This window comes from Dasypus novemcinctus, chromosome 14 (assembly GCF_030445035.2).
Source record: "Dasypus novemcinctus isolate mDasNov1 chromosome 14, mDasNov1.1.hap2, whole genome shotgun sequence".
Taxonomy (NCBI): Eukaryota; Metazoa; Chordata; class Mammalia; order Cingulata; family Dasypodidae; genus Dasypus; species Dasypus novemcinctus.
The window spans coordinates 87,302,568-87,327,090 of record NC_080686.1 but is presented as its reverse complement, the minus strand read 5'-3'; the positions used below and the strand labels follow the sequence as shown (position 1 = coordinate 87,327,090).

The window sequence follows — 24,523 nt, the reverse complement described above, 5'->3', positions numbered from 1 at the left end:
AGTTACCCAGCTCATTGGAACAAGTCATAGAATGTTCCTTTCACAAACACTGGGCATCACCAATGAATATGTCCATTGTCAAGGTGGTACCAGTCAAAGAAAGGGGAAAGTTCCAGACTGTTTTTTTCCTTTTTATTTTTTTAAAAGTCATATCATATAATTCCCTCAAATAGTCTATTTTAAGGAACAGGATTGAATTCTTTTCTCAATAGGATAAGGAAAGATTACCCACCTGGCTACCAGTGGCTCCTACAGGGAGCCACATGGCTGTGATTTCAACCTGCTCTGTGAATGGCAATGCCCCTGCTAGAAAGTTCTACCCAGCATCATTCGTTCACCAAAAAAAAAAAAAAAAGTAAGTCCCCGTGCCATCTTTACATCTTTATTCTTAACATGTGGCCCAATCCTCTCCCATTCCATGCTCCAGAGATCAATAGTAGTTTGGACTAAACATGCATTTATTCAATTTTTTGGCCTTGGATAAACAAATGGGATGCGATCAGAGAATTCTTTTCCCACCCATCAGATCCTATAGGTCTATGATATTTGTATCATGGAACTACCTTACTAAAAGAAAAAGGTAATGAGAGGCCAGGAACATCATTTCATACCTGGCAGAGTTGCAAGGCTCTGGTTCTAGTGCCAGCTCCCACTCAGCCATTTCCTAGCCAGGGGATCTTAAACAAGTCTTCACATGGCCTCTGTAAGCCCACAGAGCTTTTTTTTTGTGCAAAAAAGAAACGTTTCTCTCTGGGGGAAGCAGCCCTCCAGGTCAGGACTTGGCAAAGGCAACCCCAGCTAGATTATAGCCTCCGACACCCTCAGCAGAGCACAGCCTTCTCAGGCAGTGGGAGAAACCCCGTGTTTCTATTTCAAATTATCAGTTGTGAAATGAGACAGATCATAAGTGTCCCACCAAATTCCCTGCAATGATGAGGCTAAAATGATATATAGGGTAGTTTATGAATCAGTCTATTAATAGGAGATTTCTGCAGCCTGGGCTCAATTTCACCTCACTTCCTGAGTCCTCCATAGACTCTTCTGATGAAAAGCAAGGACACCATTTACTCCTTTGAGATTGCTATTGGCCACACTCAGAAAAGCACCTGTTCCAGAATTTGACTGAAAAGCAGGACCAACTTCAAGGGCCCTGTGCTCAGAAAGACCCCACAGTTGGTTTAATGATCTGATGTCACCATCTTGAAATTCTCAATTGCTTTGTACAAGGAGTCCTGCATTTTCATTTTGCACTGAGCCCCACAAATTGTGTAACTGGTCCTACCAGCAGGTCTCCATTTGTCACTCATTGAGAGTCTTATCAGAAGCACGGGATAGCTTTCTTACACCCCGCAAAAGTTTGGATGAGGAAAATGCAGTCTGTTACCCACTCTGAACATGGGGCACCAGTCTCTTTTAGAGTGTGAGGCAGGATGGAGCACTGGGCGGAGCATCAGCTTTAGCAGGCAGATAGAACAGGTTGCAATTCCCAAATTCCTGAACTGGCCTGAACCCAGACTTCCTTATCTGTAAAGAAGGAATAATAGTGCCTACTCTCTCCTATTAGTAATGAAAAAAGGTCTGGAAATTGCCTGGCACATAGTGGGTGCTTAGCAAATGCCAGGCCCCTTCTAGTCATTGATATGTTTCAGGAATAGATACTTCATGATGGGCCATACATGCACATTCTTTTCTTCTTCTTCTTTTTCTTTTTGTCTTTATTTTTTTAATGTTACATTCAAAAAATATGAGGTCCCCATATATCCTCCACCCTCACCCCACTCCTTCCCCCATAACAACAACATGCACATTCTTAAAAGCAGGGTGGTAATAGGTGGCCTTGAAGATCCCTTCAGCGCTGGGATCCCAAGACTCTCCATGAACCAAGGCAAGAAGCCAGCTCTCCTCCAGGACATGGATATTAGGACACTTCTGGCAAGGCCAGAAATCCAGCTCATACTGGCTGAGACAAAGTGGCAATCTATTAGTTTATGTAATTAGGATGTGTAAAGATAGGAAAGGATAGAGCCGTTTCCAGGCACTGCTGTAACTGAGAATCTTCCTCACTCTGAAATAAAACTCTTCTTGTCTCTGCTTTGCTTTATTTTTTTTTTCTTTTTTTAAAAGATTTATTTATTTATTTATTCCCCCACCCCACCCGGGTTGTCTGCTCTCTCTGTCCATTCGCTGTGTTTTTCTGTGACTGCTTCTATTCTTATCAGCAGCACCGGAAATCTGTGTTTCTTTTTCTTGCGTCATCTGGTTGTGTCAGCTCTCCGTGTGGGCGGCGCCATTCCTGGGCAGGCTGCACTTTCTTTCCCGCTGGGCGGCTCTCCTTATGGGGTGCACTCCTTGCACGTGGGGCTCCCCGACGTGGGGGACACCCTGTGTGACAGGGCACTCCTTGCACGCATCAGCTCTGCGCATGGGCCAGCTCCACACGGGTCAAAGAGGCCCGGGGTTTGAACCGCAGGCCTCCCATGTGGTAGGGGGATGCCCTATCCATTGGGCCAAGTCCGCTTCCCTGCTTTGCTTCATTCTGAACTCATACTCTCTTTGCAAAGAGGGCAAGAAGGCTGTCAACAGCCTTAGACTCATACTGTCTCGGCTTAGCAAGTCCGGTAAGGAGAAACATGCATCACTCCCAATGTGTATATAAGGGAAAACCTAGTTGATCCTGCTGGGATTACATCCCCACTCTTGAATTCAATCATGACTGCCAGAGTGATGGGGTATATGCCCACACTGGTGACTGGGCAGGATAGTGGGGCTCAATTCTCATGACTGACCCCCAATGAGACTACCCAAAATCGGGAAAGAGGAAATCCCCCAAAGAAAAGAAGGATGCTAGGCAGACAAATACATGTCCACGGTGCCTCATCTGGTTTACTGGTCAATCCCAAAAGGCACCGCAGAAAATAAGAAGGGAAAGAGTTACTGTGTGATGTAGGCAGAAGCCCGTAAGCCAGTCTTCACTGACATGTGGATACAGGTGACCAAGGAGAATGTTCATGAGGAAAGGCAAAGAACTGAGAAAACACAGTGTGCATTCAAGGAGCGACTGCAAGTAATCTCACATTTGAAAATGTTTACTAGTTATTCACTTATTTTTATGGTTACCTTTTATTTATGCAAGTGAAACTGGTTTTCCGTTTTAGGGCTGTTAGAAAGTTTCCTTTTAAAAATAACTTCATTTAAGTAAAAACAAAGTAGATAAGTTGAAAGAAAAAGAATAAGAGAATAATAATAATATTCACATGGGTAACTATGGATGAATTCATATGAGTTTTAAGCAAATGACTGAGTCTGGGAAACAACTTAGCATGTGAACAAGAAATTTCTCTCCCCAAGGAGCACAAAAACCAAATGCTGTGCTTTTATTGGTCCATATGGTATCTCTGACAAACAACATATTGTGTCTCTCATTGTGTGGCCAGCAAAGCTTTAACCCAGGCCACCAAATGGATCTATAGTAAGAACCTGGAATCCTCAGCTTCTGTCTGACAAAACTGATGCCCTAGATTATTTATGTCTCATGGCAAAAGGAGAGCTTCAGCACTCCCGGACATTGGCCCACATACTAGGGTCTCTGTTAAAGGGAGAGATACACAAAGGAAGGGTTAATGTGAAAATTGCTTGTCCCAGAACTGGCTGGACTGAGTGTCCTTGAGAACAGAGGGAGCCATTCTCATGTGGTCATTCAAGGCCAGCTGCCCCATGGAGTATCTCTCTGGGTCCAGAGGTTTCAGAGTTGATTTCCACATGTACCCACGTGTAAAGTAGTAGCTGGACCCTGGTTTGGATGATGACTTGGTCTTTCAGTTAACTAGCAGTTTCAGTCAGAAATAATTTAAGAATGCCTATATTACCCACTCACATTTTTTATTATTTTCTCCAGACCAAAACGCGAAGTCATCAGGGTTTTGATGCGGATCGAGATGCCAAAAGGCTGCACAAAGCCTGCAAAGGAATGGGTATGAAAGATATTTTGTTTGCTACTTTATATTTGAAATTGATTAAATTTGATCTCAACTCCGAATTTCCCATGATTTTAGAAAGATGATCTCCCAGTATTGCAAGCTAACCCAAGTGGATCATTTCTAAAGATCTTTCTATAAAAGATCCCCAAGTTATAATCAGACACTATTACTTTCCAAGATTCAATATAACAGTTAGAAATTGAGTGCTACAAAAGGCAATTTGACTTAGAGGTAAGGAAAGCTTCACGGGAAGTGCAGCTTGCTCATGAATGCCTAATGTTGTCCAAACTCCTCTAATCCCTTTCACGGGAGGTAGTGGGGAATCAGGGCTCATGAGAACTGGACTAGGGACCTAGGAGATGCAGCTAGAAGTAAATCAATGAGTGCCAAACTGTGGCCAAGGTCAAGACTCAAGGGTCAAAACTTTACATACAAGCCTAAGGGTAAATGCCTGGCCAGTAATGGGAGCAAAAGAAGAAGTCAGGAGTCAGGTGAACCCAGAATCAGGTTGCAAAGTGGTAGACATTATCTGGGACTGAGGCCATGGAACCCAAATGCCACATACGGGTGCTTTCATGGTCATAGTTAGGAGTGAAAAATATGGGCTTACAAGAAGGAGGAGGAAAAGGAAGAGGAGAAGTATACAGCAAGAACAAAGCCACCTGCCTTCAGTGATACCTTAAGTTCTCAGATTCCACATAGAAAAGGCAGCTTAATAATAATAAATAATATTTATTGAACTCTTTGTGCCTTGCATTTTGCAAGCATTACTTCACTTAATAACAGCAAATCTCATTTAATGCTAATTTTTCCAGGTGGCTAGCTTGAGACTTAGATGGGCTAAGTGACTTGCCCCAGGTCACAGACCTAGTAAGTGATGAAGCTAACATTAAACTCAGGCAGGAATTAAACCCCTGCTCTTAAACACTTGCTCTTTAGCCATCCCAACTTAGGATAACTTTTGTTTCCAAGTTGGACCTTTAGAGCTTTTTGCAACACATCTTGCAGTCATTCATTCATCTATTCATTCATTCAACAAACCAACATTTATCAAGCACCTTCTCTGGAGGGTCTCATGTGACATGTTAAGGAGACTGCACTTTATTCTGAGACAATGTGAATCCAAGGGAAAGTTTTAATCTAGAAAGTAACGTGGAGACTTGATTGGAAGGCAGTGGGGATGGAGGTAGGGAGACAAATTAGAGGAAGGTGACCAGGAGGCAGATGATGAGGCTGAGGAAGGCAGTGGATGCAGAAAAGAAGGAAAATATACAAGAAATGTTAATATGTAAACACTACAGGGTTTGGCCACAGACTGAACATAGGGGTAAGGAAATGGAGAAATCAAAAGGAACACCCAGGTTCCTGCCTTGGAAATTGGAAGGTGTTTCACTCATTCATCAATAAAAATAATATAATGAAAATATAGGTTAGATTTTAGACATAGTGAATCCAGGTGCTTGAGAAAATCCAATGGAATTATCCAGAAGCTCACTAGGGAGTAGAACTAGAGATATAGATGTGAACAGGGACCATAAATTTGGGAGACACCAACATGTGGATTGCAGTTAACAGTATGGCCATGAACAAAGTCCCCAAGGAAGCCTGGGTGAAGTGTAAAGAGCTCCTCTCTTTATGCAGTGAATAAATACTGGAAACTCCAGCATTTAAGGAGCATGTAAAGAAAAAACTGAAAAGCAAGAGTAGGAAGTAATGGCACCCAAAGGATTAGGACAGGAAATGGGAGAGAAATGTCTTTTTCAGTAGCCAAGAGAGGAGTTTTCTGAAGAAAGGCTTGGGCAACAGTGTAAAACTCTACCCACCCTGAGACCATGTAAGGTGAGGGATGAAGAGATAGTTGAATTTTGCAACCAAGGAAAAACCAGCGGAGAGTTGGAAGTAGCAGCCTAACTGCCATGAGTTGGGGTAAGAACAGAGGTGGTTATAGACTATTTTGTCTGAGAGAAGAGATGCTCATATCAAAGAGAGTTTTTAAGTTAGGGGAGACTAGAGATGTGAAGAGGGAGTCAGTTGAAACGGAGAGTTTGAAACATAGTTCTAGTCCCAGAAAGTCTGGAAGAGAGTAGTAGCCAAAGCACAGAGAGAAGGCTTACCTTGTGCAAAAGACTGAGAGTAGGAATAAATATATTGGTAGGGATTGTTGGGACAAAATGTTGAAGGTACTCATGCCTGATGACTTAACATTTTTCAGTGAGGTGGGAGGTAAGGTTATCTGCTAAAGACATGGGCTTGACATGGGCTTGGGTGATGATCTGGAATAGCCTTTGAGTAGAAAAGAAGGGAGAGATGACTAGTAAAAGATTGCTGATACCTGCTGAGGGCCCCATTGAGTATGGCGACCACGATTTTGTAGTGGCTCCAGCCTGCAAAATACCTCAGTCTGAAGGTAGCATAGGAGTAAAAGATGTTAAGATTGACCCTGTATTTGCTGATCAGGAACTCCAAAGAATAAGGGAGGGAGGACATTGAAGAGGCAATAGCCTGGGAATAAAAGGATAGAGAGGTAGAGAGACAACTTTGATTAATTTTCTGGATTTTTCTTTAAAAATTTTTTTTATATTTATTGAGTGATTTTTAATGTTCCAGGCACATTAAACACTTTATACATAAAATCTCACCAAAATATCCTCACAAAAATCCATTTTCATAAGAAGAGGAAACTGAGGCACAGAAAATTAGGTAAATTTGCCCAAAGTCACAAAGCCAGTAAGTGGTGAACCCTCAGATTGACTTAGTCTGTCATTCATTCCACATGTCAATAATTTAGAGAGAATGCAGCTAAGCCACCTCAGTCACACAGTAGCAGGAATAGATGAGGTGGGGATGGGACTGAGAAGGCATTGCTTAGTGCCATTAACTGCTGGTAGATGGCATTGGGTAGAGCTATTTGAGTCCACAGGATATTTTATTAAATTGCTCTTGAGTAAATCACACAGACACACAGAACTGGAAATGAAAGATGACATGTTGCTTGGGTTGGGGGGCAACAGAGGAAAGCTGGGAGGTTCTATCTGCAGAAAGGAACTCTTCCTTGTCATATGCCGACCTGGCTGATCTTCCATTTGGACAACAGCTGTCAGGAGATGAGTTTTGTCTGAAAGTGGCAGGATGTTTATGTTTTTTAATTCTTCTGAGTGGCTGAGGCTGCAGGTGCTTCCCAGGCAAAGTTTCCCTGCTGCTTCTCCTGCAAGGTCCTGGCACCTGGGTGTGGGATGGAGACAGAAGCTGAAGTGGGTATGGGAATGATTCAACTGCAATTAAATGGTAAATCCTTCCAATCTTAACCACCATCCAAGTTCAGCACAATTGGTATAGATTGAGCACCTACTGAATGCCAAAGTCATGCAGTGGTCTCTTCCCCCTTTTGGATGTGGCCATTGAGTGGGACTAATATCGTGCTGGTGGTTTTGTGGAGAAACTTCTATGTGCCAAGTGCTTTACTGGGTGCTGCACATAAGTCATAAATCTTCCCAACAACCCTCAGAGTTGGCATTATTATAACCATTTAACAGATGAGAATGATGAGGATTAGAGGTAAGATATTTTGCCTAAAGTCATAGAGTGATGAAGTAAGGAAGGAGGGATTGGAAGCTAGGGCTGCCTTCTTCTTTGGAAAACTATGATTTGGTTGAGATCCAGAAGTCCAACATCTTTTAATAAGCATGAACAGAAGCAAAACTGTATCACCGCAACATTTGCCTGGAAGACTATGCACCCAACCCACTGATGTGAGGGAAGACTGGATTCACATGTCCAGACCAACACTGTCCAATGGCCACAAATGTGAGCCACATATGGCATTGTAAATTTTAAAGTTTACATTTTTGAGAAGCTGAATTTTTTAAAAAGCAGATGAAATGAATTCTAATAATGTATTTTAACTGATCCAATACTTTATCAAAGCGTCATTTAAAACATAAAAAGTATTAATGGAATATTATGCATTTCTTTTATTCCATATTATGTCTTCAAAATCCAATGTGTATTTTACATTTTTAGAACATTTCAACTTGGTCCAGTCACATTTCAAGTCCTTGATAGCCACAAGTGTGTGGTGGCTATTGTTTTGGACACCTCCCCACCGCAGTCACCCAACTATGCAATTCAAAACACTAAGAATACTATACCACATTTTTGTTTTCAAAACAAGATTAAACTTACAGGTTTTTTGAAAGTAAAATCTTCTTTTGGGATTTTCTCATTGGTTTTTGCTTATTTGTTTTGGTGCCCTCTTTTCTTGGCATCTAACTGCGTGCTTGGTCTGCATTTTGGGTAAACCGGAACAGTCGGCCATCCTCTCCCACCACAGATTGGTCTCGGCCAGCCCTTCCTCTCAGGGCTCAGCACCCACCCAGTTCCTTGCACCTTCCAGCCAGGCTCTGCCTGGGTCTGCCCTCCTTTTGAGCAGAATGCCCTCATCCCGAAACTGCGTGAGCCTCAAAAGCCAGTTATTCTCTCCAAGAAGTAAAAAGATGTTCATTAGTCTCCCTCCCAGAATTACGGAATCATAGGCTTTTAGTAGTAAAGCTGCCTTGGAGATTACCCAAGGCTTCTCAAACCTTAACATGCATTCCAATCATCAGAGATCTTGCTAATATGCAGATTCTGATTTGGTAGGTCTGAGTGGGGCCTGAGATTTTTACATTTCCAGCCTAATCTTTCCAGGTTTCACTTTTCTTATCTGCAAAACAGAGCTAATAATGTCTCTCCACAGGGAGATATTTAATTTGTTTAATGCTAAATTTACTTCTAATCTCTTCCTTCTGAACAATATGCTCAGATCCAACATCTACCCAACATCTGGCTTGATCAGGATGAGCAGTGAATAAGCCCACCCCCAAGAGGCTTTTGTTCTCCAGTGCTGAGAGCGCAGTGGGTTGAATGGTGGTCCCCCTGAAGATATACCTACTCAGTGTCAAAGAAAAAATTGCACAGGACATTGTTAAACAGGCAAAGATGACTTCATTCCGGGACTGCCATAGCAGAGGAGAGAGGCTAGGAAAGCAGAGAGTTGGCTGGATTTTATAGAGAGGGCAAGGGCAGTGGGAAAGCAGGACTGGCCAAATTCAACACTGCCCCAGAAGCTGTGAGTGTGACCTTATTTGGAAAAAGGGTCCTTGCAGATGTGGTTAAGTTAAGGATCTTGAGGAGAGATCATCCTGGATTACTCAGGTGGACCCTAAATCAAGGGATAAGTGTCCTTAGAAGTGGCAAAGAGGAGCAGAGAGAAGAGGCAAAGGCAACGTGGAGATGGAGCAGGACCAGGAATGCCACGGATTGCCAATAGCCTCCAGGAGCTAGGAGAGAAGCACAGATGGCTCTCTCTTGACCCCAGAGCCTGCCAACATTTGACTTTGGACTTCTGGTCTCCAGAACCATGGGAGAATACATTTCTGTTTTGTTTTTTTTTTTAAGCCATCAAGTTTATGGTCATTGGTATGGCAAGTGAAAAGCAGTGACCCTTTCAGGGCAGCAAGCTTCTCCCCCATTAATCCCTTCATCCTTCTTTCCTGGACCTCCATTTTCAAAGAGAAACTGAGAGGCGCAGAAACCCAGGGGTGTTAGCCGCAGGGACTAGCCATCAGGCACCCTGATCCTAAGGTGGGGCTGGAGCCCCCTGGGTGCAGCAAGGCAGGCCCAGGCGAGGGGAGCCTGAGGGAAAGCTCAGCCCTGCCACCAGCTGCTCAGACCATCCCAGACAAGTGACAGCATTGACTTTTACCTGAATCCCTTGGGACCATTTGAACTCAGTGGCCTCCATCCTGCCCAAGCACAGCTCAGTGTCCTCCCAGAAAATTGCTGGGAAAGCAAAACCAAGGAGGCCCTCCCTCCAGCAATCTGCAAGGCTGAGTGTCACCCCGTTCTGACCTCCGCTGTGTAATTATTCTTCAGTGTCCAACGTGCAGTCAGGATTGAGGTTTCTTCTTTACTCATGTTTTTTTTAAAAAATCATTCCCAGAACCACAGGGGACTGGCCTGAAGGTCTCAAACCATTGTAAATGTTTACAGGAAATTGTTCGGCAGCACTGACTGCTTATATGACACGCATATTGTGAAATGTACAGTGAGTTCACTGTTCGGTAAATCACTTCTTGGTCTGGTAGTAGAAACAACTCCTGGGATAAATCCAAGACGGAACCCAAAGGACATAAGGGACACTTAGTATTCATGTCACACCCTCCCCCAAGCTCCAAGCCTGTTGTGGAGACATCCCAGAGGTTTAGCTCTCTTGTCTCTCTTTTCTACAGCATTCCAGGAAAGAAAGGCTAGAAAACACTTAAAAAAAAAAAATCTATTAACTCGATTTTCCTGAATTCTCCACATATGGGTTGCCTATGACATCAGGGTGGAGAGAACCTTCTATCGGTGCCTGCTCCATCTGAGAATCACAGGCAGCTTTGTGCCAAGGTGGAGACAAGGTCCAGCCATAATCGTGTACAAATTTCGGCATTCATTCATTCGTGCATGCACTACGCATGCCTTTAAACAGCCATTCATCAGCACGTCATCCGATAAATATTAAGAGCCTCCTACATGGATATAGCAGTGATCAAAACTCTCTCTGCCCCATGGAACTTGCCATGCAGTGGGAGAGACAGGAAGGAGGCAAGGCCCTATGAGGGGCCCAGAGGGAGGAATGGCTCATTCATTCCGGAAAAGTCAAGTGAGTTGGCTCCTTAAAGAGGGAAGAGTGGGAATGAAGATAAGGATCAGAGATAAACATGTTCCAGGGAGAGGGAACAGCCTATGCCAAGGCCTAGAGGTGAGGAAAGAATGGCAAATAATTTACAGACTCTGTTGGGAAAGGATGAGTAGGGAGGGATGAGACATCGAGAAGCAAGTAGGAAGGACTCCAAAGGGCCCTCTCACGCCCCACTAAAGAGTTTCGACCTGCTTCTGGATCTACTAACAGACCAAGAAGTGATTTACCGTACAGTGACTTCTGGATCTGGAGGGGCCTGTATTGAAAAGTGTGAAGCCGAGTGACCAGGCCAATCTGCATGTCAGACAGGTCGCTCCCGCTACAGTGGGAATGGTGATTGGAAATAGGGGACAGGAAGGCAGGACACCCACCCCCCACCGCCCTATGTGAGGCTGTATCACTTGTGCTGAGAGATGGCGTGGAGTGCAGATGCGGAGAGGGGTGGGTAGGAGAGATGTGAAGGAGGTAGAAGGGAGGGGAGTGTGTGACTCATTGAATGTGGGGTGAGGGAAAAGAGAGCAGCAGGACGAGCTCAGGTTTCTGACTGGCTGAATGGGCCACCTGGAGGCCGGAAGGCTCCTTCATCATGACGACTGCAAGGATCTAGCCGGGATGGAAGGCCCCACACAAGAGTAGGAGGCCCTACACGGGTCAGGAGCAGCCAGAGTGAAAAGAAAAAGGCTGACTCAAAATCTATTTATGAGAAAAAGAAATCCTTATTGAGGTGAGATTTCTGGCACTCAGAGGTTAAAGACAAAGAAATGTCACAAAGGAAGTAATTAGATACACATTGTGTAGGTGAAGCTGCAGGAAATGAAGAGGAACACTTAAATATACCGAGGCCGGAAGTGAACCCAAATGAAGCACAGCCAATTAACCCCCACTGGTTCTGCCAGAGAGCTTCTCTTAGAATTTCCTTCTCCAACTGGAGTCAAGCAGCTAAATCTTCTCAAAATTTTAGAGGTGGAAATAATCCTGGAGATGATGTGAATGGTGGAAGGATGCAAAGCTGGTGGCAGTGTCAGGGCCACAGCACAGGACTCCTAGCCCCTGAGTCAGAGCTATCTCTCTACCCTTGCACTGTCTTTCCAGATAGGGCTGCGAGGGCTGGGGCCAGAGTCAAAGCCAGGGTGAAACACCTCAAGTCTGTGCCAGCATTCCTTTCTCCCCATCCCTATCGCCAACCAGGCCTCCCTCTACCCGTTCCCCATGCCCATGACCTAGACTTTGCCTCTTTCCAACCCTTCCATCAAAATGTATCTGTCCCACCTCTTGTTTCTCCAGGAACCTGAGTTCTTAGATGAGTGGCAGCCATCTCCTAGCATCAACACATTTGGTTCCATTAAAAAACGACTTTGCACATGCTACTCACAGGCAGCTGACATTGAGAGTGGGGCTAGTAATAAGCCAATGCAGAGATCTCCAGACTTCAGTCTATGAAGAAAGTTGTGGTTGTTTCTTATTTCTTGAAGGCTTAAGACATTGAGGATAGCATGTGCCCCCCAGGATACAGGAGAAGTATCTGATGGGAACGCTGCCCGTGTACCTGTTCCTGTGGATTTGTATATAGAACAGTGGGCCCAGGGTAGACCAAGCGATTACATTTGGACAGTGTTACCATCCTCTATATATGGTTTGGAGAGTCCAGTATCAAATCCTTTCAAAGCCCCTGTGAGATCAGTATTGTTATAACCTCCAACTACCAGACAGTGAAAGAGGGTCTGGAGCAGGGTTGTCCAATAGCAATATAACGTGAGCTACAAATGCAATTTCAGATTTTCTAGAAGCCACGTTTTTTAAAAGATAAAAGGACACAGGGGAAATTAATTTCACTGGTATATTTTATTTAACCCACTATAGCCAAACATGTAATCAATATAGAAATTATTGAGCTATTTTATGCTCTTTTTAAATACTGCCTTCAAAATCCAGTATGTATTTTACACTCACAGCACATCTTGATTTGGATGAGCCATATCTCAAGTGCTCAACAGCATGTGTGGCAAGTGGCTTCAGTACCAGACAGTGAGGCTCACAGTGAGCCCAGGGTCTCTCAGCTCATCACAGCAGAGCTGGAATTCCAACCAAGCTCTGTCTGACTCCTGCCATGCCAGCTTCTTCTCACCCCTGGCAGCCGCCCTGAGAGGGCCGATCTCCAAGAACTAGTCCCCACTTATGTTAAGGTGTTCCCCACTATAATAGCCGTTTGCAAAGTGCCTTCTAGGGATAATGCCTTAGGTGGAGTGATTCCAGAGGTGGGGACTACAGGGCCTGTGAGCAGTAGAGAAAGTACTTGGAGACTGGGAGAGGTGCTTCTCCTAATAACCCCAAGTCCCACTACGTAAGCACCCACTGCTTTCACTGAATTCTAATCCCAGCGGTGCCAGAGACATTGGATATTCGAGATAGGATTAGGGAGATTTCTTTAGCTCCCTCATAGTCCCATCAGCCTCTCACCAAGCTACCCTGGAACAATCATGTAAACCAAGGGGAAGGTGTCAACTTGTTATACAGAGCAGCTTCCAAACAAGTCCCCTCAGCTCCCTGTCTCCTCCTTCCAACTGGATTGCAGCCCTGAGGCCCTCTGATACAGAAAACGCTGGATTATTGTTGGGCCTCCTTGCATGGGACGCTATGGAAGCTAGCACAGGTCCTAGCAGTTCTCAGTTCCCTGTTATACAAGAATCAGGAACTTCAGCCTCCCGTCTTCCCCTCCCTGGGATGGGCGAGCTCTGACATTCTCCAGCAGCCTGCCCTCCGCCTTCTCCCTACTGCTGAACGGGCCGGCCATGTTCAGTCTGCGCTCAGCCTGCCTCCTGGCCGCTCTGCAGTCTTCTTTATAGGTAAATCAAACCCGATTTCCTTAGAAACTCTCTGAGGCCCTTGGTGCTGCCCAGCCTCACCTCAGTGCATGGTGCTTTCCCCCTCTCCTCACAGTGGGGACAGCACTGGAGGATAGGGAAACTCTCAATCTACCCAAGGCACCAAGACGTCCTCAAAGAGGCAGAGGCCTATGTGGGAGGAACCCCGGCCTGGAGGTTACAGGGCCTCAGCTTCATACCCCCTTTCCTCGAGTAAATCCATGCAAGATAATTCAGCCGATATTTATTTAGAAAATACTGAGAAACCACGAGACCACTATGTCAAGGGATCCAAAGCTAAGTAAGACACAATCCCTGTCGCCAAGTTTATAATCTATTATAGGGTTTCTAGACTTTAACATTGGGCTACCACCTTCCATGACTTTTACCAATTTGAATATTACTTACCTAGCAATTTTCTTTTAATCAACTCTTTTTCTTAGTCATTGTTCCTTCACAAAACATCAGCAAAATCATGGGTTCAATGAATTAATTATATACATATATTTTTCAATACATGTTAAAGTAAACACATTATTCAGATTAAAAATGGTTATATATGAATCTTCCCAAACCATCTTTTTTTTTTCTTAAAGATTTATTTATTTATTTAATCCCCACCCACTCACCCCCCCCACCCCCCCCACCCCCCCGGTTGTCTGTTCTCTGTGTCTATTTTGCTGCGTCTTGTTGTCTTGTTTCTTTGTCCGCTTCTGTTGTCGTCAGCGGCACGGAAGTGTGGGCAGCGCCATTCCTGGGCAGGCTGCTCTCTCTTTCGCGCTGGGCGGCTCTCCTTACGGGTGCACACTCCTTGCGCGTGGGGCTCCCCTACACAGGGGACGCCCCTGCGTGGCAGGGCACTCCTTGCGCGCATCAGCACTGCGCATGGGCCAGCTCCACACGGGTCAAGGAGGCCCAGGGTTTGAACCGCGGACCTCCCATGTGGTAGACGGATGCCCTAACCATTGGGCCAAGTCCGTTTCCCCCAAACCATCTTTCATACCTCCAGCAGTGTGGGTAGTACCATACCTTAGAAAACATGGATCTGGTGGGCAAGAAACCCAACACCACCCCTAACCCATGGAAGACAGTGGTAAGAGGCACCACAACTTCTCCATTTAGTGTGTGCCAGGTACTGGGCTCAGAACATCACCTACAGGCTATCTCATATCATTATGGCCTTGATTCTAGAACTGTGTAAGCCAAGTGCTATGGAAGGACAGAGGAAGCAGAAACTTAAAGCTTCAAGGTTTATCAAAGTACTTGGCTTGCTGATGAATGTAGTTAATTTAAGGTGGGAAAGTCTTGAGTGTGTGTTTGGAGACATAGGCCTAGAAGAAGAGTTTGAGAGCAAATTGCAGGAAGTCTCACTACCACATTAAGGAGTTTTGACCTAACTCTATGAGTCATGAAGATTCTCTGAAGATTTTTACATTAGAAAAGAAAGAACCTGAGTGCTTCCAAAGGATGATTCTGAGAGCAGCAGTGAGGGTGGACTGAAGAGATCAGAGCCTGGTGCCATGGCAACAGAAAACAACGAGGCCTGCCTATTAGACAGGGGCAGTGGGAGTGAAGAAGGGCCAGGTGGAAGAGTCATCTCATGAGATAGATGGACCATGGGATATTAGAATGTAAAAGAGGTGGAAGGTGGGTCCTCAAAGATGACGTGCACTTTCTAGTTTGGGTAATGTCATGTACCGAGAGTGGGGAGTGAATCTAAGGCTACACAGGAATTCAGTTTTAGCTACTGGAATTTGAAATGCCTTGGGATATCAGTGGGAAGGTGGTCACAGGCAGCTGGAAATAAGATCTGAACTCAGAAACAAGATTAGGGCTGGAGGCATCAGCCAAATGGAGATGATCACCCAGAGGAAGGAAGAGTGCTGGCCTTTAGAAAGGAGAACTGGAAGCTGAGTTTAAAGGGCCAGTTGAGAATGCTGAAAGGGAGGAGGTGGACAGGTGGAAGGAAGGAACAGGAGGAAAGCTGACAAGTAAACAAGGAAGGCTTTCTGAGCCAATTCAAATGCTGCTGTGCAGCCAGGTATATGGGGAGCTGTGAAGTTTCTGAGTTGAGCCTCGGTTTCCTCAACTGTAAATAAGAGTTTGGACTAGATGTCATCTGATGTCCCTTCCAGGTCTCATCATTACTGAGTGTTGTGACCCAGTCTCCCAGAAGCACTCAATCATTGTGGTGAACAGCCTGCAGAGGCTGGAGGGGTGTGGCCTCAGCACAAACCCCAGAGGATCAGGCGCCCTTGGTCACTCACACTGGCTGGTGTCCAAGGCCTCCGAGGTGCATTCTCAGGGCCACACAGAGCCCTACCTGGATCATCTCATTTCGTTCTCCCAACAGCCCTGTGTATTATTATGCCCATCTTACAGATGGGAAAACTGAGACTTAGCAAAGCAAGCTATTGGCCCAACATCATGCAGTCAGTAAGGGGCAGAGCAATCATTTCGGGGTTTGCTAGTTAAATAGTCTCTCATTCCCACACTGGCAATACCTGGGTCATCTTCCCAATCTTGCTTCTATGTTCAAAAAGGGATATTGTCCCTTCTTTCTTATTCATTCCTGTGCGGGTTTTGGTACTGTTCACATTGTCTAAGTGGGTATGTATCAATTTGAGCATCAGGGAAAAAAACTTTTTAGGAAGAATATAATTCAAAGCTATAATGGTCAGTGTCTAAAAGGACAAGCACCCTTCCTGGTCCCAGTTAGGACAGCTCTTCCGAGATTAACAAATTGATGGGTGAGCTTGATTTGGGGGCTATTTGGGCCTATTGTAAATATTCGGAGGTCAAGGAACAGGCTGTACATTTTTTTTTTAAGGTTTTTAAAACAGCTTTATTGAGATAAAATTCACTTACCATGCAATTTACCCATCTGAACTGTGCAATCCAATGGTTTTTAGTATATGCACAGATAGAGACGACATCACTACAGTCAATTTTAGAGCATTTTCATCACTTCTGAAAGATACTCTGTACCTTTTTGTTTTCATCCTCCTTTGCTCACCTTGGCCTCAGTCCTAGCAAACACTGATGTTCTTCCTGTCTCTATAGATTGCCCTATTCTGGAATTTCCCATGAAAATAATCCTATAAATTGTGGGTTTTGTGCTGGGTTTCTTTCATTCAGCATAATGTCATCAAGGTTCGATCAAGTAGCAGTATGTGTCAGAACTTCTTTCCTTTTTATGGCTGAATAATATTCCATCATCTGGGTGGGTGCATTTCATTTATCCATTCATCTCCTGGGAGACAGGTGGGCTGTTTCTCCCTTTGGGCTCCTGCAAACTGTGTTTCCATGCACATTGCTGTACAGGTTGTGAGTGGACATGTATTTTCATTTCTCCTGGGGCTAAGCCAGGAGTGAAATTGAGGAACGGGCCGTATTCATCCTTCTCCGACCACAAGACCTAGGACTGGGCAGGGTTGGGCCTCAACGGGTATCTGTTGTGAGTGCATGAAGAGAACACCATTTTCAGCGCAAGGCATTAGAGCCCAAGGGTCCATCTAAGTTTCCAGCCCAGCCTCTGGCATTGTAGCTGTGAACCGCGGCTTCCTCAGACTTGACTAAAAGAAACCTCCTTCTTTTCTCTTGTTCACTGTAGCTTTGGTTTTTTTTCCTGCACTTTAGGAACTGATGAAGCAGCCATCATTGAAATCTTATCAAGCAGGACATCGGAGGAGAGGCAAAAAATAAAGCACAAGTACAAGGCAACTTATGGCAAGGTGAATCCAAGGATCCGTGGCAAGCAGGCACATGCCATCTCTGCTCCCTCTGTCTTCTCTAAGCAGTGAAGAATGTCTTTAAAGCCCCATTGAGTTAGCTGAGGAGAAATAACGAAACAACCACTTAAAATTTTAATTGGCTTCAGGAAAATGGAAATTGATTTAACTTAATAGCTTGAAAAATCAATGTTCCTTAAATTGTTATTTTTTAAAATTGACTTCATTTTTCTATTAAGCCCTTAGTCAATGTTTCCACTCAATTTGGACTAATTTCATACATCAATTTACAGATAAGCCAGTGATTTGAAAATCAATTTCCACAAGTGGGTCTTAATATATACGGGAATTCTTCATTTATTCAAGTGTCTTCAGGAATGAGATGTTCTTCACAAGCAACTGTTTAAGGAAATTAGGGCTCCTTCATTTCACTAAGCATCAAAGCCTCCTTTCTTCTCTTTTTCTTCTTTTTATTTATGCTGTTATGTATAGAAATCTTTAAATATGCACCAGGCTTTCCTATTTCTTTATTAACTTATAACATGCACACGTTAACCTTTTCTTAATGTCATAAGGATTATCACAGCAAAAAGAACATCATTATTATGTTGTATTCTAGCACATATTTATAAAGCTTTGGCAGTTTCACTCACTATATATATAAACAGATATAGAGACAGAGATGGATTTCCTGCTTATTTGACATCGAGCAGGTAACAGTCTCTGTAGGCCTTGGTCTCCTCACATCTAAAATGAAAATAAAGACTCACTCCCCCTTCTTGTGTTGCTGAGAGAATGCGAGGTCTAATACCAGCATAAACCAGCAAGGGCAGCTGTAACTGCCCGTGATAGGTCTGATTGCTTCCATTTTACAGATGGGAAAAGTGACGCTCATAATGCTCAGAAAACTTGCAAGAAGAAGATCCAGGACTTGAACACGTCTTCTGACTGCAGGCCCAGGGTCCCCATGCCCGCAGGGCCTATTTCCTTGTGCACTAACTGGCCCAGGTGGCTGTGCTTCTGAAAGATTTTCTGCCTCTCTCCCCACTATCAGGCTTGTCAATGTCACTTTTGATGACAGTAATAAGTGAACGGCTCAGTTCAACTGCAGTTGATGAGCTGAATGAAGTTAAATTTTCATCTTGGTTGACGTGTGAACTCTAGCAACCTCCCAAGTTCCTAGGTTTACTTCCACCCTATCAACGTGGAAAGTCAGCTGCCAGTCCTCTTCAAATGGAGTCTAAAATAAGAACACCTCGTTCAGAGTGAGGGCCTAGGTCTCGCCTAAAAATAAAGTGGGCATGCTCTAGAGCAAGAAATTTGTATACATTTGTTTGCCGATGGGGAGGCCGTTTGCTCACTTTCCAGTTTTCTGTTGTGTTTCAGAAAGCTGAGATTGCCAGAGAGATGGAATCACAAAGTCACAAAGTCAGAAGATGTTAGAGATGTGTCAGAGATGAGGCAATTAAATCTAAGGGAATAACTAGCAGAATAACCATGCTGCTAGTTAGCAGAAAAACCAGGACCAGCACCGAGTACCCTGGGCCTGCTTCTCTGCCCATACAGAATGCAGACACACAAGGATTTTGTTAATAATAGCACCCTCTTTTTGCTCTCAAAAGCATCTGAGGGAAGCAGATGTAGCTCAGTGGTTTGTGCACCTGCTACCCATGTACGAGGTCCCAGGTTCATTCCCCAGTACCTCCTAAAAAGAAAAAGCATCCAAATTTGGATGGTACATGACCTGATTGCTCTAGCAACCACAGACCTTTATTTCAACCCCTTCTGAAAGCCGAGTATTTGGGGGCAAGACCTTCCTCTTTCAGGGGTTCAGTAAATGGTGATTATGTGAACACACCTCTCCCTGCAGCTTCCCAAAGCTGTCCTGAGGATCCACTGAGAAAGCTCCGGGAAGCCTCAGGTGTTACACAAATGCGGGTTGTTATTGTGATCCCACCGTTGAGGTATCCGGCCCTGAGCTGAGGACCTTTCTGCCCCTCTGCCAGTCCTGCAGGGCAGTTGGATGGACAGTTACTGTGCCTGTTCTCCAAGGCAGATCGCTCATGCCTACATAGCTCCTGGTGAGATTCCCCGCCATATCGCTCTCCCCTTGTTCCCACAGGACCTGGAGGAGGTGCTCAAGGGTGAGCTGAGCGGAAACTTTGAGAAGACAGCACTGGCCCTCCTGGACCGCCCCAGTGAGTACGCAGCCCGGCAGCTGCAGAAGGCCATGAAGGGTCTGGGCACAGACGAGGCGGTGCTCATCGAGGTCCTGTGCACAGGAACCAATAAGGTTAGTCCTGGCGACACCTCGGGACCCAGCCCCGGGGAAGCATCCACACCACAGACCCATCAGAGATGGTGGCCGCAGCCAGGAGGGAAAGCCCCCCTGCATCCCACCCAGGGGGTGAGCAGGTGTCTGGGCAGAACCTTGGGAGGCCCTTGCTGGAAGTTTTGCAGAGGTCAGTCTTGGCGTTGCTGCTCCTAGCTTGGCAGAAGAGGTCCTTTCCGGAAGAGTCGTGTCCATCCAGCTTTTGAGTTTTTAAAACCGAGGCTTGGTTTTTAAATGCAGGAGGCAAGGTCCTCCTTTGCCCCTCCAAGCCCAACTTTGTGGGTGACCTGGCATGCTTGATGCACTGGGTTAGGCCATGCATGTCTGGGTAGCTGCTTGGTCCGTGGCCGTCACCTGACGCCGAGTACACAGAAGACAGCATGAGGCGGGGAGGTAGGAGGTACAGGGAGGAGCTGCACAAGCACCCCCAGAGGTGGGCAGCCCCTCCTGGAAGGTTCTGCACCCCCCATCAGCAGACTTCTCCTCTAGTCCCTTGGGCACATGTCACCATTTCAGGAGCTGGAAAGAACATTTAAGGCCCCAGTAAAAACACATTTGAAGCCATGTGGGTCAAGGAATTTGTCAGAAGTAAAGAGGGCCCACAAATCATTAATATGAGACCCCACCCTCCTCCACAACCATCCATCACAGCAGAATGGGGAGGCCCAGTGAGGAAAATGCCAGAAATTCTGGGCTGTTCCTGAGGCCCCCAGTGAGAAACAAGCAATTGGTTGGGGCAGACGGTGAGGATAGCCTGAGTAGCAGCACTCCGGCGCTACCACGGCATTGCAGCCAGGAGCACCCACGCCCCTGACCTGGCTGCTTCTGTTCAGCTCCCACTTGCTCTTCAGCCTCATTTACCAAAGGGCCGCCGTGAGCCAGGCTGCAGCTGCAAAGCTCCTTCCAGTCATCTCTGGACATCTGTCCTTCCCACAAGATAATAAAAGCGCCCTCATTTCAGAGAGTTTCCGACTGAGATTCAGCCTCAGTGGAGGGTCAGCAACGGACGTGCAGGACACCCACGGCCAGTCCCGCAAACACACAAGGGACCCCACTTTCCAAACTCAAAAGTCCCAGTGGTGAATTGTCCACCGTCAGGAGGGATTAGCTGCCTGCCTTGGCAAGGTTCACGTTATCATTATTTTTCAAATCTTATTTGACCACAGCTTTTCCCCCAGTTTCTTCCAGGTCCTGGGCTCCACCAGTAAGCATGGCTTTTTTTTTCCCCCAGCCCAGTAGATCTGATGGTAAAGAAGAAAACCAGAGAAAGCAGATCCTAGAGGAGGGGTTGGAGGAAGAAGGAGGGAGCTGCACTTACAAGTAGTCAGCTCCCACCGGCCTCCCACTTTCCTCCATCCACCAAAGCATGGCAGCCAGGGTGCTCACCCTCCGTGGCTCCCTGTTTCCTCCCCTCCCCCTTGCTGCCTGCTTTGCAAATTGTGTGCAATGCTGTGGGGAAACGCCGGCTCCTCTGCATTGTGGGTTTAAGTGTAAACTGAGGCAGCTCTTGAGGTGGGCACTTGGCTCAAGTCATTAAAATGTGACGCTCTTCTTCCCAGTACACAGCCTAGAGAGAAATTTGCACTCCTGCATGCAGCCAGTTGTTTACTGAATGAAGCCTTGCTTCTAAATAGCAAAAAACTGAAAACAACCTAGGTGTCCTTTAAGAAGGGGCTGGCCAAATGCACTGTGGCTTGTTGTAAATGGAACACTGTGTAGCCATTTAAAAGACAATCGGTGGCTATCCCCGTAAGAGTGCAGCTGGATCTCCAAGAAGACTTACTGAGTGAAAACATGAGTCTAAGAATGATATCCACAGTATTCCACATTTTAGCACATAACATATACAACAAACACTTCTCTATCTTTTCAGGATTCTATATACACATATAAAAATGCAAAGAAAAACTCTTGGGAAAATGCATGCCGAGCTTCTAAAGGTGGCTTCCCTGGATGGAGATGGGAGAGTGAGACAGGGTGAGGAGGTGGTGAAGGGAGGCATTAGCTTAGCTGCAATATTTCCAGCTTTAAATAAGGAGAATGTCTGCATCATCACTTGGGTGGTTTGACATATTCGCACGGAGAGGGCCCCTTCCCCCTGCAGGGACTTGCTGTAAGCCCTTGCTCTGACCCGTGGGGTGGCCCCTTAGGAGGAAGCTGTGAAGCCATCCCATGTCCAGAGACAGGCTCTGTCCCTTCCCCCTGTAGGTCTCTGTGTCTCTTATTGATTGACCCCTCCTTGGAGCACTGACTCATTTTCTTTTTATTACTTTCCTAGGAAATCGTCGCCATTAAAGAGGCCTACCAAAGGCGTAAGTGACCATCTGTTCTGACTCTGGTTAAAAACTGCTCATTTCGAAATACCTCCAGGAAAATAAATATTCTGCTTTCTTCCCACCTTTTTCCTTCCTCAAAAGTATTTGACAAGAGCCTTGAATCAGATGTCAAAGATGATACAAGTGGAAACCTAAGGAAAATTCTGGTGTCCCTGTTACAGGTAAGAGGAAAGGGGTCTCTCCCATTTTATGACCTTGGGAAACAGCCATTGCACTATGATGCCATGATAAAAATGGCCATGTACAGAGAACCTGCATCTTTTATTTTAAAATGTTTTATATGTGGAGCCCCTGCTCCATCAGCCTGCTCCTTTGAAGTTTGTGATTCCTTTAAGTTAACGAATCATCGCATTAAGCATTGCTGCCTCATTTTGCCAATGAGGACGCTCAGGCGAGAGAGGGTGCGTCACCCTCCCAGGTTCACACAGCCAGTAAAGCACAGCCCAGGAGCAAGAGCCAGACCATCTGACCTTTTCATAACACAGCTCTGCACTTACTTCCAGGATTCACCCAAGTCTAGGCCTAGGAAAGCAGGGCATGCAGAGCAGCCCAATTAGCATCTGTATTCTCACCAAACACACCCATCTTTACAAGCTTTGTGTGCTTCCTCTGTTGTATTTTTCCCAATGTGGATAGACTCAGCTCAACCTGGAAAAAAATGAGAATGGGCTTCAGCTGCCTTTAGAAAGGATGCATTAACTTTCTATTGCTGTGTAACAATTTCCTCAAACTAAGCAACTCAAGCCACACATATTCCCTGGGTCAGGGGTCCTTTGTTCAGGGTCTTATCAGGCTGAAAGCAAATTGTTAGCCAGGGCTACAGTTCTCTTCTAAGACTCAAGGCCTTCTTCCAAGCTCACTGGTTGTTAGCAAAACTCATTTCCCTGTAGTTATAGTGCGGAGGTCCCTGTTTTCTTGCTGACTGTCAGACAGAGACCACTCTCAGCTCCTAGAGGCCACCCGCAGTTCTTTGCCAGGTGGCCTCCATAGGCAGTTCGCAACAGACTGCTTGCTTTCTTCCAGGCCAGCAGAAGGCATCTCTCTGCCTTCTTCCACTCCTGACTTCTAGATTCCACTTTCAAAATCTCACCTGATTGGGTCAGACCCACCCAAGATACTCTCCCTTTTGATGAACTCAACTGACTAGGGACCTTAATTGCATCTGCATGTAACATAGCATGGGGGTAATAGCTCATCATATCCCCAGGCTTTGTCCACACTCAAGGGGAGGGGATTATCCAAGAACATGAGTCATTGGGGGTCATCTTAGAATTCTGCCTACCACAAAGGGCTTAGATTAGACTCCAGGAAAGCCTTTCACGACCAGCTCTCAGGGTTCTTCAGCCCTGGAACCCTGAATGGAGAAATGTGATATTTTGGAAGAAAGATTCTTTGCTTCCCAAGGGACTCACTTTAGGGAACATCTTGAGGCTGCTTCCAGCCTGCTTAGGGGATGATGGGTTTTGTCGGTGACCCTGGTTTCTGCCACAACCAAAAAAACAAAAAGGGTTGCCACAGGAGTTACTCTGTTTATCAGCCATGCCCAAAAGATGGCAGCAAAGAGCAGGCGTTGACACTTTGCCAGGCTGAATGGGGCTTCAGGCCACCCCCCTCTGAAATCACCCAGTGACTGACTCTTTCGGTTTTCGGTGGTCAAGCAGGAACTCAAGTTATTAACAATACATCAATTTTTCTAGGCTAATCGTGATGAAGGAGATGATGTTGACAAAGATTTAGCTGGTCAGGATGCCAAAGATCTGTATGATGTAAGTGTGGGATGTCTCAGCAAAAAAAAAATTTTAATTAGCATGTTTCTTTATTTCATGTGAACAAGGGCTATTTAGGAAATAAATGTAATCTTTAAGAAATGAAAATATATTTAGATCTTTAAAATATTTTTCATGTATACAGTCTAAAAGAATTGTTTCTTTTCTTATGCTCTGGGTTAACCACCTCAGATCCATTTTGGAACAAGGGAGGATAGAAACAATACAAATAAATATGTAAAAGTATACTCATGGGTTAGACGCTTAAAGTTCTTAATGCATTGATTTGACTTCTCTTCAGAGCATATTTTATAATTTCCTACGAAAGGTCAGGTGGGACATGCTCACAGCACTGTGTATTCAGTCTTTTTGCAAAATCCTTTTTCAAAATGTTTGTATTTGGTGCTTGAGGCAGGGGAAGGCCGCTGGGGCACGGATGAACTTGCCTTCAGTGAAGTCCTGGCCAAGAGGAGCTACAAACAGTTACGAGCCACCTTCCAAGCCTATCAAGTTGTAAGTAAGCAAGTGCTGGGAAGCAGAGAAACCTGTGGCAAAGGGTGGGATCCTTTACAACAGTGCTATGCTGGCTCTCACCCGGGCATGAGTTTGCCCCTCAGGGAACATTTCATAATGTCCAGAGTCATTTTCGAGTGTCACAACTGATAGGCGTGGGAGGGCGGCCGCAGGGAGTTTGCTTCTGGCATCTAGTGGGTAGAGGTCAGGGATGCTGCTAAACATCCTACAAGGCAGAGGGCAGCCCCCAAATGCAGAGTGCTGTGGCCCCAGATGAAGTGCC

General features: G+C 45.5%; 1 protein-coding gene across 2 annotated transcripts in view; it reads left to right on the top strand.

Moving 5' to 3' along the window:
• Positions 1 to 24,523, top strand: part of ANXA13 (annexin A13) — a 52,698-nt gene that overhangs the window by 17,598 nt on the left and 10,577 nt on the right. For both annotated transcript variants that reach the window (XM_004469464.4, XM_004469463.5), the window contains 7 exons: positions 3,896 to 3,971; positions 17,202 to 17,296; positions 19,416 to 19,586; positions 21,904 to 21,937; positions 22,043 to 22,122; positions 23,659 to 23,727; positions 24,139 to 24,240. In XM_004469464.4, coding sequence (XP_004469521.2) covers positions 3,896 to 3,971; positions 17,202 to 17,296; positions 19,416 to 19,586; positions 21,904 to 21,937; positions 22,043 to 22,122; positions 23,659 to 23,727; positions 24,139 to 24,240 — 627 coding nt within the window. The remainder of the gene's footprint in view (positions 1 to 3,895; positions 3,972 to 17,201; positions 17,297 to 19,415; positions 19,587 to 21,903; positions 21,938 to 22,042; positions 22,123 to 23,658; positions 23,728 to 24,138; positions 24,241 to 24,523) is intronic.